General features: G+C 39.9%; 1 protein-coding gene across 3 annotated transcripts in view; it reads left to right on the top strand.

Moving 5' to 3' along the window:
* The window catches only part of LOC106859625 (interleukin-31 receptor subunit alpha), a 59,261-nt gene that overhangs the window by 9,685 nt on the left and 33,020 nt on the right, over positions 1-16,556 (top strand). The window contains exons 7-10 of one of the 3 annotated variants that reach the window (XM_088156767.1): positions 1,665-1,810; positions 2,624-2,723; positions 3,797-4,067; positions 4,226-4,306. In XM_088156767.1, the coding sequence (XP_088012893.1) occupies positions 1,665-1,810; positions 2,624-2,723; positions 3,797-4,067; positions 4,226-4,306 (598 nt within the window). Of the gene's footprint in view, positions 1-1,664; positions 1,811-2,623; positions 2,724-3,796; positions 4,068-4,225; positions 4,307-16,361; positions 16,539-16,556 lie in introns of those variants that run through there. The other 2 variants (XM_014887042.2, XM_088156766.1) reach the window with 2 other exon arrangements.

Below are 16,556 nucleotides of genomic sequence, written 5' to 3'. Positions count from 1 at the left end.
ACTTCAGAAACCTGAGTGCTGGGATCATGGTTTAGAAGTGCATAATAACATTAGATTCCTAGAAGCATTAAGGGAAAAGACACTTAAGCTGAGCAAGTCTAACCATTAACCCAGCACCAGCAAGTGACCGATTAAACCAATACCCCAAGTGCCACATATGCACACCTTTTAAGTACCTTCTGGGGTGATGATTCCACTGCTTGCCAGTCCAGTCTGATGCTTGAAAACTCTTTCAGTGAAGATTTTTTTTTTTAACAGCCAGTCTAAGCCTCCCCTGGTGCAGCTTTGAGGCAGTTTTCTTTTGTCCCTGTTGTTCTTGTAACCTTTTGAAGCTGAAATGCCTAAAGGTAACATTCACATTTTAGAGTGTGAAAACCCTTCTTTAATCCAGTTCATTCCTGGATTTAATGCTGAAGTCAGGAAAGATAGTGATTTCCCCATACTCTTCTGCCAGGAAAGCTTTGAACTGTATACTGTTTTGGTAGTATTGGACACAAAGGTGTTTTCTTTGGACCTATTGGGTTCAGATCATCCTGCACTTCAGTTCAGTGAATATGGTCAAATTTCGTTTTAACATAACATTTGGTGTTATACCTGAGCTTGTTTCTGCTGTTGCTTAGACCTTTGATATGATAATTGAAGTGCTTTCTGTATGTGTGAGTTGAGAGAACCATCCATTTTTCTAGTTGACTGGAGAACTTTCATTTAGTATTTGAGGCTTTATGTCTTCCACTAAAGGGCTGTGGTTTAATCCCAACTGGCAACTAAGTACCCTACAGCTGCTCACCCTGGAAGGCCACTTCAGGGTCTCCCTGAAGCCTTGTCTTCCCCAGGCAGAACAACTCCACTCCTGTCAGTTTGTCTTTGTAGGAGAGATGCTCCAGCTCTTGTTTTCAAGTTAGTGGCCTCCATGAATTCATTCCAACATGTCTGCATCTTTCTTGTACTGGGGATCCCAGAGCTGAACACAGATGGAGTCTCACAATATCAGAGCAGAGGGGAAAAATCCCCTCCCTTGCCTTCTTGGCCACACTGCTTTGGATACAGGCCAGGGCGCAATTGGCTTTCTGGGCTGCAAGTGCACCTTACTGGTTCATGTCCAACCTCTCATCCACCAGCACCTCCAAGTCTTTCCCTCCAGGTCTAGTCTGGACCCAGTCTCTGTCCAGCCTGTACTTGTCCTGTGCTATCAGCCTGTGTGAAAGGTTTCTATCTTTTTTATAAACCCCCTTTAGGTACTGGAAGGCTGCAGTAATATCATTCCAGGCTTAATAACCCCCACTCCTCACTTCTCTCAGCTTGTCTTGAGAGGAGAGGGGGTCCAGCCATCTGATCATCACTGTGGCCTCTCTGGATCTTCTCTTGTCTGTCTTCTGCTGAAGGTACCCAGCTGGATGTGATACTCCAGCTGAAGTCTTAAAAGGCAGAGGTAGAGTCCCTTGACCTGCTGGTCACACTTCATGCAGCCCAGGATGTGGTTTGTGTGCTGGACCCAAACTATACAGATTATTCTGGCATTTTAAGACTACTTGTATTGTTCCTCACAAAATAGAGGATAAAAATACTTTTTGTAAGTGTTGCTTAAACATAAATGAAAAGACGTGCTTTTAAAGCAAAAATAACTAGATAATATGTTTCATGTTGCTCAATTTTGTCTTTTTCAGGCTAGCTGGTGAATTTTTGAAAACTGATTTTTTGTTTGTTGTTGTCGGACATGTGGGTGGAGCATGCAGTGATGTTCAGCAAAATATTCTTCAAGTTTCTCAGTATTTCAAGAGGGATAAACTGATAGAAATTCTACACAGCATAGGTAACTTAATGCCAATTTTTCACTAGGGAAGTCAAAATTGCTTGGTTTTAAACTTGTGTTTAAAAAGGTCATAGCTGTATAATTTTGTGTGTTAACATGATTTACAAGGATGTTGATGAAGCTTTAAAGCAGAACTTGCAGGAGCTGCAGGTTTTTAGGCATATTTGTGTAGGGATATTTCATAGAGTCATAGGATAGTTTGGGTTGGAAGGGACTTGTAAAGTGTCATTGAATCTAGTATAATGCCCAGTATTTGTCAATGTCATCTCAATTAAGTACTAGCAGATAACCTTCCTAGGTGGCTTTATACTTCATATGGTCAGTTCACAGGCTTATTTATTTTATATTAATACAGGTGTATTAATATTACTGTGTTAATGTGTGGGCCTGTGTTTTGTTAGTGTCTGGGATTTTTCCGTATTTGTTCTGCATGTCCTGAGTTTTAATGCTGAAGACCAAATGTGCGTTTGGAATTTAAAAATGGTGAAATCTTGCTCTTCAGTGCTCAGGATAATGTGCTGCTTTCAGCCACATGCTGAAGTGAATGCAGGCCTATCACAGGGAACGTTTGTTTCCTCCTTTTGTTGAGGAGAAAAACAATGAATGTGTCTTCAGTCAGTTTCTGTATTGATATAGAAATTGATGGTTTGAACTTAATTAGCTTAGAATATGCAAGAAATTACAGTCATACTTTAAAGACTTTATTCATAGTGAGTGCCTATATTAGGTGTTAGTATAGGTAAGTGCTACTCTAAATAGTGAAAATGTGTCATGTTTCAAACTGCAGTGGCTTTAAACATCTGTTCAACATAGGTAATGAACGAACCTTGGTCTTTGTGGACACAAAGAAAAAAGCAGATTTCATTGCATGCTTTCTTTGTCAAGAAAACATACCAGCCACTAGTATCCATGGGTAAGTATTTTTAAAGTGAGTCACCTGTGTTGTGTAGGAAGCTCTTATTGATAACTCATGTTTGGCCATATCTTCATCATTTAGTTTGCTGTATGTTCTGACAGACACAGAATATCAAGGTTGAAAGAAGGACTAAAATGGTCTTAGCATGCAGATGCAGGATGTTTGTGTACATCCTGTGGCTGTTGAATTTGTAGGTGTGTGAAAGACACACAGCTTTTGAGAAGATCTGGCCTTCCATTCCTGGTGAGCCTCAATTGTTAACCCAAAACCCCCTTGTGTTGGGAGGAGGTTCTTAATGCATTTTTGTAGAATTACTATACTGTGAATTGAAGTATATGTAGAATAATTGGTTCAGTGGAGGCTGTTAAACTGTCATTAATATTACTGTTTTCTGATTCATTTTGAGTTGAAGTTAGGATAGTTGGTCTTCTCTGGAGTAGTGGTCATATCAGACTCCGCTAAATACCCTATGTTAAGATCCTAAAGAGCACTGTTTAGCTTTCTAATTTTTCTTACTTGGACAATAAAGAAGATGAGTGAAATTCTGACCTGCTGTAGTTCAGTACTGGATAATCTGCAAATATTCTTTAAACATGGTAACACCAGAGCCAATCTAGTTTCCTTGTCATGATGATAAACAGAAGTTTGGTACTGTTGATTGGCCAGTTTTTTTTTAGTATAACTGAAAAATGGCCTGTGCAGAAAGAAGTCTGTGTAGACTTTGTCTTTGCTGTTCTGGCTCCCTGCTACAAAGCTGCAGGAAAAGCACTTGTAATCAATTAAGCAAGTGGATTTTAGGCAGTGAGTTTCATGCATAATTATCTCCAGTTCTTTTAAAAAAATCTGTTTCTCTAGAGACCTAAGTTTAAACAGCTGCTCTGTCTTGCTGCTCCTCAGTTAAAAAATCAGAAAACGTAAACGGGGCAGCCTATGAATTGTTTGGGTCTTTTGTTTTACATCCACTGTCCACCCTCAAGAGCTTCTTTCCATGAAACATGGCATTTAAATTGTGTCTTAAATAATACTGTGGATTTTAGAGACATCCATTCTAACACTTGCTTTCTTTATAGAGATAGAGAACAGAGAGAGAGAGAAATAGCTCTTCGGGATTTTCGTTCTGGAAAATGTCCAGTTCTTGTGGCAACCTCAGTGGCAGCAAGAGGTCTGGACATTGAAAGTGTCCAGCATGTTATTAATTTTGATCTTCCTTCCACCATTGAAGAATATGTACACCGAATTGGGCGAACTGGTCGTTGTGGAAATACAGGGAAGGCAGTTGGCTTCTTTGATAACAATTCAGATGGTCATCTTGCACAACCTCTAATTAAAGTGCTTTCAGATGTAAGTGTCAGATCCTAGTGCTTAACTTTTTCTGTTGTTTAAGATTTCACTTGAATGTACTGAGCAACTGTGACATTTTTGGTACAGTTATGATGGAGCTCTTAATCTGACTTGGTAAAGCAGTCATAGTCTCTGAATTGATTTTCCTAATTACATAGGCTCAGCAGGAAGTACCTGTTTGGTTGACGGAAGTTGCTTTTGAGGCTGAAGGGGGACGACTCCCAATTAATACCCAAAAGGTAGGTCTGAAAGTCTTGGCTATTAGAACTTTGTCTCAGTTTAAAGCTGTCTTTAGTGGATATATCCAGAGTAATGCCACTGAAACTGTTCAGACTGTAATTGTGTCCCTTTTCTTAGTTGTACATCTTCAAAGAATTCAGTATTACTGAAACGAATTTCAGACAAGTAGCTTGAGTTGAGCTCTTACAGTGTGGCACCTTACTAGCTGCTGTAGTCTTGATGTGTAAAGTCAGGATTCCTTTGGAAAAAAACATTCATGCAAATATACACAAGAGCTGTAGTTCAGAAATTTCTCTGCTGCACATGTAGGATGGGAGCAGATAGTTGCTGATTAACTGCTTGTTTCTAATCACCCAGTCAAGCAACTAATTTGACTAGAAACTTCAGCTGATCATAGTTAAATGCCCCAGTCTGGTCCATGTCAAAATTCTTCATGTCTGCAACAGGGAGAAGCCTTCTAGTCTCTTACTGTTGTTAATTTTAGGATTTAAATTCTGTGCTTACTCCTGTTTGAAAGTCTTTCTTTCATATCTTGATTCCATAAGAACTTTATCATATTTCAGTTGCTTCCAAATGTTACAAATGTACTTTCCTTGAGACCATAGTAGAAGTAATTTCTCTCAGTGCTTACACAAATGTCTGAATGTCTGTTCAAACTCTGACGTTCCTGTCATTAGTTATCTTTTCCCATACAATTGTTACTGAAAACATTGGGTGGTTTGGGTGTTTTTATCTGGCTGACTAATCCCCTTCCTAAATCTGAGTCGTTTTTCTGGGGGCCCTTCATGAGATCTCAGTTACATAAATGTTGCTTCCTTCTCAAACTTACAGCCTCACATTTCAGCTGTTGTGTATGTTTGCATGAACGTTTTCTTGCAGAGTAATTCTTGACTCAGTGGATCTTTTTTATTTATTCTAGTTCAAGGACACTTTATTTTTGCTTTTTTACTAAATTGCTTTCAGAGGTGCATCTCACTAGATTGCTTCCAAATGCACGTCTCTAGCCTTTGTGTAGTGTCTCCTAGCATTTAATGAAATCCATCATTTCTAGGTCCCAGTCTGTCCTTTACCACCTCTGAGTTACCAAATCTGACTGTGACTTTGTCCAGAACAGAATAGATTTTCATGTGAAATCTGTCTGCTTGCGTTGGGAGTACTGCCCTTAATATCACATGTATACAGTGCACCAACTCTTTTGAGTTGTAGATTGTGAGATTCTAACTATTATGAGACCTTCTCATGTCAGTCTGACAGAAACTCTTCATTTGTAGTCAGCCCAATTTTTCATGAAAAGGCCATTTGATAATCAAGTTATGAATTTGAAAGAAGAATCTGTTGGAGGATCTTACATGATTATTTTGAGGCAATCTTAGAGATGACTGAGCTTTTATTCTTTTTGCAGAAGATTTTAGTGTGAAGGTAATGCAGACAGTCAAGTATGTAGTGGAGAAGGAAGTTTTTTTTTCCCACAATTGTATGAACTGATTTGTGTTGGGTAAGAAAAGCAGTTGGGATGTGAACTGTGGGAAGCGTTACTCCCATGTGTGATAAAATCTGAGGTTGATTAAACTGCAGTAATTTCACACCAGGGTCAAAAAACCTTGTGTATAGGAGATTAATGATGAAAAGTTTGAGTGTTCAGATTACATTGAGGTAGACGAATGGAGAAGGCTAAAATTGTTTTGTGGTGCCTTACCATTAAATGATTGAAGTGTTAATAATTCCAAGCTAAGACCTGTTGTGTTTCCTAGAATTTCAGAGGCAGAGGCAAAGCGAATGCAGGAGAAGTAAAGATCGGGTGTTCTGCAAGAGAAATTGAGTCATGGGATTAAACTTCTACTGCTAAACTAGGTTGTACTCTGTTGTGCTGTAAGTGAAATGTTGCATGAGAAGATAATCTTGTGAAGACCTAGTTTGGAAAGGAGCTTTATGTAAGGGGTTGCCTAAACTTTGTTCCTTTTTTTTTTTTTTTAACATGTCAGTTTAAAAGTTTGAATCTTGTGTTATGATACAAGGATCTGTTAAACAGCTCATAAGCAGTTAATAAAAGTTTGAGAAGTGCACTTCGATTGTTGTCTCTCTATCAGCTGTATCTCATTGCAGTTTCATGATTTGGTATTACTTTGACATGTGTGGAACATTGGCATCTGCATGTGGAACTAAAGGTCAGCGGCTACACCCACAACTTAGTGAAAATACATGTTTTTTTACAGACCCATCTTCAAAGAGGGATGGAGCCATGTGTTGCATTTAGTAGAATGTTTTTAGCTTTGACTGACATAAATGCAGTCTTCTGCTATCTCTTGTGGAAAAGTGTGCTTTAGAACAAGCTTGGTGTGTTATCCAGTCTTGCAGAAGCTGAAGGTCAGCAGTCGCTAACAGTCTAGATTTCTGTAAAGTTGCTTTTTCATTGAAATTCTTTTTCCTTGCCAATACAATACGCTACAAAGATGTGCATCATTGGATCCCCAAGGAAAAGGGCACAGCCATTACATTTTGTTGCATCTTGCACAGCTGAAGAAACTTAGAGGTTTCTCATGGCTTGCTATTTAGCACACAGTGCTGAGCACTATGTCTTGTACAGTCTTCCCACTAAATCTAGGGAAATAATACTTGTAACATCTGCCTACAGGACTGGAGCCTTAGTACCCAAGTTAGTGAGAATCAGAACAGACTGGGCAATACTAGGGAATCTCTCATTGTGGAAAAGTGGGATGTCATTCTTTGTATGAATATCTTTGCAAAACTGTTTACTTAAATATCCACTTAGAGAAATACCGTTATTTTCGTAGACTGTAATTTTACTGGTATATATTATGCAAAAAGAGTAAAGTCTTAATTGTGTACTTGGAAGTGAACTGAAAGGACAGTATACTTAAATTGCAGCTCATAAGTAGTGGATGTACTTATGCGTGATGTTAATAGTTCAGAGTAAAATACTCTGGGCAGTGTGATTCCTTTTCCTGAGAAGTATCCTTGAAGATCTTTGTATCCATTCTGAATTTCAGGTAATTGAGGTTGCTTTTTATGTCTGGCTGCAGTAAGTGTGAGTGAACTGTAACTGTTAGAAGAAGCTGTGGGCTGATAAAACTTGCCCATTTCTGTGAAGAGAAATTGAAGAAAAAAGTCACTTGTAACCTTTGAAGGGAACCTGTCTTAGCATTATTTAAATGACCACTGGGTGTTTTTTGCTTTGTTTCCATCATATGACTTGTGAGTTGTGGTCAGGCAGCAGAGCGAGTTCTGCAATTGTTAGATTTTCTATGAAACAACTGTTCTGGCCCCTTTTTTCATAGTAATTTCCACAGAAAGGTGATAAATACATGATGGCTGTTCTAGCATACAGCTGCAAGCTCTCATATAAAAATGGAGCCAACAAAGTCCCTAGAATGGTATTGAAATAATACTCAAAGATGAAGTCACTCAATAGAATGAATACTCAAAGATGAAAAGTCACGTTTAGTACTTTTTGTGAGAGAGTGAGACTTGGAAGGACCAAGTCTGCTATGAAAGAGAAGTAAAATTAGGAGAAATAAAAACTTGAAGGGCAGTATTTGCAGAAATATACAATATTGAATTTTGGTTTAAACTTTGTGATTCTTTAAATATTTAATTTGCAGGAAAATATTTCAGTGTAATTTTCACCTGGAAGAAGATGCTGACAAGGGAAGTTGGGGTGAGGAATGAAGTGCACTATAGCCTGTTGGTTTTATTTTTACACTCAAGTAATCTTACATGTAAAACATGTTGAAAAACTTTCTGGAAAATTCCATATCAGTGCCTTCTTCATTCAAAAGAATCCTGTTGTCCTGGTGGCAAGTCAGCGTAAGTGTTCCTAAAAGGTTTTGCTGAACTCATTTTAACCTGAGAACAATGTAACCACATAGCTGTTATTCCCTTTAGGTGATTCTGCTCCCTGTAGCTTGTGCTAAACTGAGGTCATTGAATGTTTTTTCTCCATTGCCTACTTGCAGGTTTCTGTAAAGATGTTGTTCGTATTGGAACTTCAGTTCAAGGTTATTTGAAGGGTCTTGACGGATTATTGTTGAGAAATGATATCAGATCTTTCACTGAACAATGAACATGCTTAATTTCAAGCTAAATTCAATTTTTATGGGATGTATAAAACAACATTGACAACTTCTTTTTCTTTTAATGCCAGTTTGAACACAAATTATGTCCAGTTCTTGTAAAGGAGAATATAAATTAGTGTGTTGGCTTTGCATGGCCTGGTTTGGGGTAGTGGGGGAGCCACATAAGTGGGTTCTATGAGAAGCTGCTGGAAGCTTCCACCATGTCCGGCAGAGACAGTCCGTGATGGCTCTGAAGATGGACGTGCTGCTGGTCAAGTCTGGGCCAGTTAGGAAAATGGCAATGCCTCTCTGGTAACAGAATTAAGAAGAAAATCAAAACAAAGTGGGTGCACAGGTGTTTTACCCAGTCAGCGAAGAGGAGGTGAGAACATGTGAGGGAAACAGCATGGGGACACCAAGGTAAGTGCAGGAGGGGAGGAGTGAAGGAGGTGCTTGAAGCACTGGAGCTGAGATTGCTCTGCAGGCCATGGTGAGCCATGGGGAAACAGCTGTGCCCCTGCAGCCCTGGGCATCCACGGGGGTGCAGAGATCCACCCCCAGCCCTTGGGGATCCACGGGGGTGCAGAGATCCACCCACAGCCCATAGAGGAGCTGTGTGCTGGAGCAGGTGATGCCTGGAGACAGCTGTGATCCTGTGGAAGACCCAGGAGAGAGAGAGGGTCCCTGCTTCCAGGCTCGAGCAGCCTGTCCTTGTAGGACTGCACTCCATGGGAAGAGACTTATGCCACAGCAGTTCTGGGAGGACTGTGTGCCTCTGGGAGGGACTCATTGTCGCAGTTTTGGCAGGACTACTGCTTGTGAGAATGGACCCACACCAGAGAAGCTCACTGAGAATTGTCTCCCGTGGGTGGGACCCGTCTCCCAGAGCAGTGGAAGAAAATCTTTGGGTGATGAACTGACCAAAACCCCATGCCCTGTCCCCTGCACTGTTGATGGGAGAGAAGGAGAGGCTGGGGGAAGATAAGGTGTTTTTAAGGGCTTGCTTTACTTCTCATTATCCTCCTCTGATTTTGTTAGTAATAAGTTCACTTTGTACCTCTAAGTCAAGCCTGTGTTGCCTTTGGAGTGTCCTGGTCCCTATCTCAACTCATGAAGCCTTCATTAATTTTTCCCACTCATTGCCCAGCCATGGCAAGGGAGGGTGAGTTTCTTGGGTGCCTAGCGTTTGGCCAGTGTGAACCACAACAATTAGTAATTTGCAGTCTGGAGGTGTTCATGTGCTATGAACGAGTTGTAAGGAATCTTCAGGTCGTAGCTGAATAAAGCAAAGTTTTCACAGAATGCTTAACTTTGCTGATTAAGGGCTGCATCTCAGCTCAAAAATCATGGCCATAAGAATTGAAAGACTGTAAACAAGAGTTCTGAAAAACAGAAAGAAAATATAGTGTCTGCAAAACTAATTGGTTGACTAAACTCCTCCAGAATGTTTTGGCAGATAGGAAAGCAGACTATAGTGTGCTGAAAACATAATAAACAGTCTGTTCTGAAAACTCTTTAATTGTTGATAATTACATTCATACATAATTACAAATTAGCTTTAAAAATGCCAAAGAATAGACCTTACTATCTTCATTTACCTCAGTTAAAGGGCTGGGAACAAAAAGCAAGCTTGCTGAATATTTTCAGTGTGTCAGTTGGCTTTATGCAAAAAATGCTTCAATGTTAGGTAATAATAAGGAGGGTTTTTTTCTGCTAGCAAATTTAAATACTGTCTAGCAGTTCCAAGAATTCCCTGGTGACTGAAGAGGAGAATATTTGATACCTGTCACAACTTCTTCAGTGACACCATAAATGTACGGGTCTTGGTCAACTGTGGATGTGTACATTATCCTGTACTTCAGAAATTGCAAAAGGTAAAAATACTATTCTGTCATTGCAAATTTTACTTTTTTGTGTGACTTATTGTGTGTAGCTAGTGTCAGTGTTTGGAAATAACATTTCTTATAAACCCTCAGTTATCTGAGGGTTTTGTGGTGAGATTGTTTCCATGTTTTAACTCCATTAATTAATAAGCAACAGTAGGTGAAATCATTTGACTATGGAGTTTGGACCAAGGATGTGGGAATCTTATTTTATGTTCTCTTAAAATTTATCTGATATTTGTACTTTTCTAGATAGCTTAAGGAAAATGTTAAAATCAGTTCAGAACTAATTCTGAACAGTAGTTCAATATCAGTTAAAATATAAACATTGAAATTTTTATTTTATGCTATTTATTTCCTTCAAAGTGACTATGGTACAGTCTTTGGCACTTCTAAAGGTAATAATTTTGGCTTTTATTTCTTTTTATTAAGCAGAAAAAATAATCTGTTGTAAAAGAACACTTAGAGGAATTACTTGTATTCAAGATGGGGGAGTTATCTCTTTGTTCAGAGTTGACTAGACAAATTATTTGGGAGCCAAACTGCTGAAAATACATCTTTTTCTGTTTCTAAGTAAATCTAACTTGCCTTTCAGAACCTGATATTCAAATGTAAGTAAGAAAAATACTTTCTCACTGTAAATGTACATGTTGCCTGCTGATACTATCTTAGAGAACTATGGACAATGGCTGTAGTCAGCTAATTTCAGTGTTATATGAATTTTTAATTCTTCCTACAGTGCAATACTATCAAGCAGGATTTCCTTGCATTGTTTCTTTTCCCTCTTCCTTTTACAAAGTCAGGTAAAATAGTTTTCAATACTAAATCCTTAAATAGCTCCGAAATTTAAAGAATGCTGTGCTTTGCTCATCTTCCACTCTTGAGAATGAAATATGCAGGGTCATAGGAGATGGAATGGTTATTGACAAAGACTTTGAGTCCTGGAAAGAAGGATGAGGTTTACACTGAAAGAAGTTGACTCAGCTTTGGCCTCTTAGTGCCTTTCCCTTTACTACTACTAGCAGGGAGATGAAAACAGGCAGATGATTTGTCAATAATTCTTTCTCAATAGTTCTTTGGCTTCATCAACTCTGCCCCTCCACTCTGGCTGCTTAAAAATGCTGGGTCTTTTCCTTTAGGATCATTATCATTTATCAGTTGATATTGTGAAGCTATTCCTGTAGCAGTGTTTTGTGGGCTTCTTGGTCTAAATATGCCAGTCAAATTAAATTATATTGAAGACCTATGTTTCCTTAAGAGATTCTGTAATTATAAGATCATATAGCAACATAAACAAATGTATTAAGCAAAGGAACATTCTTCACCAGAACAAATGAATTTCTGAGCTTGCAATATAAACTCTTTTGTAGTAGTTCATCAGCTCATTTAGAGATTACGTCTAGCAATGAATATACTTGCTTTATTCACATTTAGTGTCTAGAGTAGTGAATATGTAATCCACCCTCTCTGAACCCCTTTGAGAATTTCTGTGCCTGTAGACTGCAAGTACAATATATACAATTTAAGAATACAAAGCAGTGTTTTATTAGAAGATATGGATAACTGGTAGCATGTTAGTCTTGACTAAATGCTAGTGTACCCTTCATAAGACATCTGAGGAGTTATAAGGAAAAACCTGACCTCAGAGCACAGCAACAAAAAAGCCCAAGTGAAGACTTGATGTTCTGACTCCTTGGAAGGTACTCCTTGGAATTGTGGGTAGCCAACTAGGAAAGAGAAGAGTTCAAATCATTCTATGAGTCCTTTATAGGAATTTCAGAGACTTGGAAGCAAGTAATATGTCTAAAACACTTCCTAAACTGTTTTTACTGTTTCAGAAATGTGGTTCTCTAGCAAGTACCTCCAATGTCTCAAATTCAGTTTGGTCATGCTCTTTTGTAACTCCTCTCCATGTTATGGCTATTTCATTTTATAAAAAGGAGTTATACTTCCATATTTTCTTTAATCACCATGATTTTCCTTAGATTTGCAGGTTAGAGATTGGTTAGTGTTTTGCCTCTCATTGTTTTCCACTCTGAACAGTTTCAGCAAGTACTTGGTGTCGTCTCTGTATAATAAAGCCTTGACACAGCATTGGATCTAGCTCACCAGGTTGGTGGTGGAGTTGCAATCCCTGGCATTGTTCAAAAAATGAGTCAACATGACATTTTGTGATATGAGTTAGTAGGCAGTGGTAGGTGTAAGAGAAGAATATCTGGCTGATAAGCTATTCTCATCTACATAGCCTCTTCCCTTTTCTATGTTCTTTGTTAAAATGTACGTGAGCAATTTGCTTCATTGCAGGTGGTTACTACAAACAGCTGCAGCTCTCCCTTCATAGTGACTCTCTGCCAACAGTAACTCATGCTGATTGAAGCTATCATAAGGAGTCTGCTCACTGTGATCTTGGGTGGAAAATTACAAGAAATGGCACTTTGTCATCCTGCTGTTAAAGGTACATGATATTTTCAGTAATTCCTGTAGCCTGTTTGTAGAAATGATGTTTAATTATGTTTCACTGCTTTTGCACTTGTAGTAAAAGGCTTGGAAATGTTACATTTCCATAGGATGAAAATATGTTAAAAAAATTCTGTAATAAACCACTAAAGACAGTACTCTGGGAGTAAAGCATCCCTTCTTTGCCATCCTTTTAACAGATTGCAACTACAGCTGTTGTGATTTCACAAGGCTGTGAAGGAAGATGTGACAGGAAGGAAGTATTGCACAGTTCTCTGTTCTGAAATTGGTAACAACTTTGTGGCCTTCTTAGTGAAAAACCTGATTATTTTCTTGAAGAATAAATCTTTACAAATGAAGAAGATGAACGAATAACTGCACTTAGGCATTAAAGCCTTTCTGTGTGTCTTAAATGTTGGTTGTTGCACACTGCAGAACATAGTAATTGGTACATTTCTTATGCTTTTTATTAGGTTTGAGCAGTTTGTGGAGTCTGCCTCTGACTCTAATTTGACTTAGCGTCCCTACAATGGGCACATATAAAACTGACTTTAGACACACGACGGATTATGGTGATCCTTTCTCTCTCCCCCATGCTTTTATCAAAAACTCACTGCTTATTTAGTAGGTCAGGGACTAACACCAATTTCTGTGCCAAATCTATAATTTGCTAATAAAATTTTCTGATTGATTTCAGACCCTTTGACTTGTTACTCCTTTTGACCAGTGGGCATTTACAAATCTTAGGTGCTTCCTTTCCCTTAGCAGTGGGTTGTCACACCCGTTATTGTTGCTTATTCAGTGATATGTTACATAAGCTTGGACAATGTGTTGCATTTAAACTAAGGCTTTAGTCATAAATCAGTAATTTAAGAGCATGGTTTTGAGGGTACTGTTGTTGTTGAATTTTTATGTTACACTAGAGTGAAATTTAAGAACAACATAGTTAATTTTTTACCTGTTAAATGCAGCCTTGCATGGAGGTTGATGCTAGTAGATTTCTAGTGTTAAGCTACTCACTGAAAAATGGACTTATGCATATTTGGAAAATGGTATCAAAATCAAATTTGTTTCACTGGATTTTTCTTCCCCACGAGTGAAGCCAGTAGGGAATAGAAGGACACTCATGGTTTTTCTTTGTGTTTTGCAATCCATAAGTCAATAAAAGTCTGTCATGCCCTCCTCTTTACATTTAAAGGAATGAAGTAGTTCAAGTCATTGACATAGGTACAAATCAGCCTAATGAGTTTCTTTGTTAATACCAACTCTGCAACTTCCTGAAATAAAATTCAGTGTATATTTTCTGTTGAACCTGCTTTTGCTAAGACTGTGTGATTAAATGCTGCTGGGTCAATTTGCGGACTGGCCAATGAAAATGCACCTAATTTTTCCACTGGACTACAAAATGTTCTATTCTGTGCCAGTGTTAATGAACACAGGCTCACTGTAATTATACAGTGGTCAGTAACTTTATAGGGTGTGGTTATACACAATATAACAATATATAATAATTATAATATGTAAGATAAATGCTTTTCAAAATTGAACTACTACGGGTAACAAATCAATTTGCAATGAGGGTCAGATTTTTATCAGTAGTTCTGCAGCATCCTGTCCCACCCTGCCAACAGAGAAAGTGTAAATGCTGCTCTTCAAAAAAGGAATCAATCCATCTGTGGAGCAGTTACCCCTGAATCACTAGCCGTCTCTGGTAGAGAGGCATCAGCAATGGGAACACTTGAGTATTTCTGTGGAAGGCACTCCCTTCCTTATGTTTCAGGAACAGTAGCTTCACTTTGCTCCCACCCTCAGGATGGAAGAGTTATTTCTTCTAGAGCATTCTTGTGCAAAGTGGATAAAAGTGTCCATAAGTGTGGATATGGAACACATTTTCTGGCAGGATTTCTACTGTACTCGGAAGGTTTCCCATCTTCTCTGCCAAATCACTTTTGGTAAATGACATCACTTTTGTAAGATGCTTTTCTCTTTACTATTAAGTTGCTATAAATGGTAGTAGCTGAAACAGTTACTGACGCTATCATTAAGTGCCCTCTGCATTCTGGAATCTCCTTAGTGCTACTGTCCAGTCCACAGCCAAGCGTTTGAGACCATGGAAGCCTTAATGTAACATGTATGCAGCCCTGAGGCAGGCAGAGGGATGACTTAAGTTTTTAAGAATTTAGACAAATATTTAACTAGTTTATTAGGTCTGGTGCAGCTTTTCATGGTTTTGAAAAATTGAGCAGCCAACTTTCAATGTGTCAGTAATGTATTCATCTGTGAGAGCAGGCACTAATCAGACCACGTCTAGAATAGAGGTTCAATAACTAAATATGATTAAGGGTCTGGTCCTGCTTGTTCTTATATTCTTACTAAAGAAAAAAAAATCTGGTATACCAAAGAGCACTTAGGCTACAGTTTACATCCACTTCTTTTGAACCACATTTCTGTTTCATCTGCTACCTCATAGTAAAACAAGTACAAGTTTGCAAAATATTACTATGCATGCTAATGTATACTTCTCAATAGAAAGTGGAATTTTAAAGCATTAAAGCAGTTTACAGTGCACCCTTACGTGAAGGTTATGAATGATGGGGAGATGGCAATATCATTCAAAATAAAAAGGGAAGCAAACGGGCTACCTGGCTGAATCTGATGATTAGCTAAAGAGGGTGAAGGCTAATGAGTGATCTGGAAGTTGGAGTGGGTGTTGAGTTTGTGTGTTAAAATAGCCTGAAAAAACTTGAGGTGCACAAGTCATGGAAGTTGAAATGAGTCAATCTACCGCTGTTGTTGTGCGTGACACAACAACAATTTGTTGTCTGTAATGGATCTCTTCCTGAACTGGGGCCAAGAGCTCTTGATGTACTGAATTCAAATTGAATGTACTGAATACTGTATTGAAATTCAGCATCTGTTCTTGGAGAGTGTCTGCTTAGCAAGGTCTGTCAGTGCTTAATAGGAGGCACATTAACTAGGGACTTTGGATTTCCATTTACTAACTTCACAGTATCTTAATTGCAAAGTTCCTTCTGATTTTCAGTCCCGTTATTTCTTTTTATGTTGCTGATGGCTGCAGTCTTCTTCCAAGCCGTTAAGTGGAAAACATTTGTTAGTTTTAAAAGGCATCACACTTATTTATTCCCTGGCCTGTGCCCTAAATGATGCATGAGGTGCTTACGAGTGAGTGCTCCTCGGCGGTGGCTGCTCCCCAACCCTTCTTTGGCTATGCGCGTTTATGCGATTCGAAGACACTTTTGACTTGGCTCATCGGCACCCAAGAGTCGCTGCGAACGCTCCCTCACGGCCGGCTGATTCCCGCCCTTCGAGAGAGCGGCGAGGCCGCTGCGGTCTCCTCCCCATCTCGGGAGCGGGGGTGGCGGCCGGGAGGGGCCGGCGGGGGCCGGCCGGAGTGCGGAGGGGCTGGTGGAGTGCGGAGGGGCCGGCCGGGGTGCGGAGGGGCTGGTGGAGTGCGGAGGGGCCGGCCGGGGTGCGGAGGGGCTGGTGGAGTGCGGAGGGGCCGGCCGGGGTGCGGAGGAGCCGGCCGGGGTGGCTCCGGGGGCGGGCGCCTGTGGGGGCTGTGGGCAGGGCAGAGCATCCTCCCGCGGGCGGCCGGCGCCGTGCGGAGCTTGTGAGGCGGCCGGAGTCTGACAGCGCCAGTCGCAGCGGCGGGCGTGGGAGGTTCTGGCCTTCAGAATTGCAGGAAAAAGCGTTACTTGTGGCTCTGCCGGGCAACTTCCTATTTTGTCCGTCCCTTGGCAGTCGCGGGGAGGCAGAGGCAGTCTCCTGCTAAAGCAAACGCCCGTTCTGCAGCTGAGGTAAGTGCCAAAGATGTT

The sequence above is a fragment of the Sturnus vulgaris genome, chromosome Z, assembly GCF_052056855.1.
Source record: "Sturnus vulgaris isolate bStuVul1 chromosome Z, bStuVul1.hap1, whole genome shotgun sequence".
In the NCBI taxonomy this organism is placed as follows: Eukaryota; Metazoa; Chordata; class Aves; order Passeriformes; family Sturnidae; genus Sturnus; species Sturnus vulgaris.
This window is presented reverse-complemented; position numbering and strand designations above follow the sequence as displayed.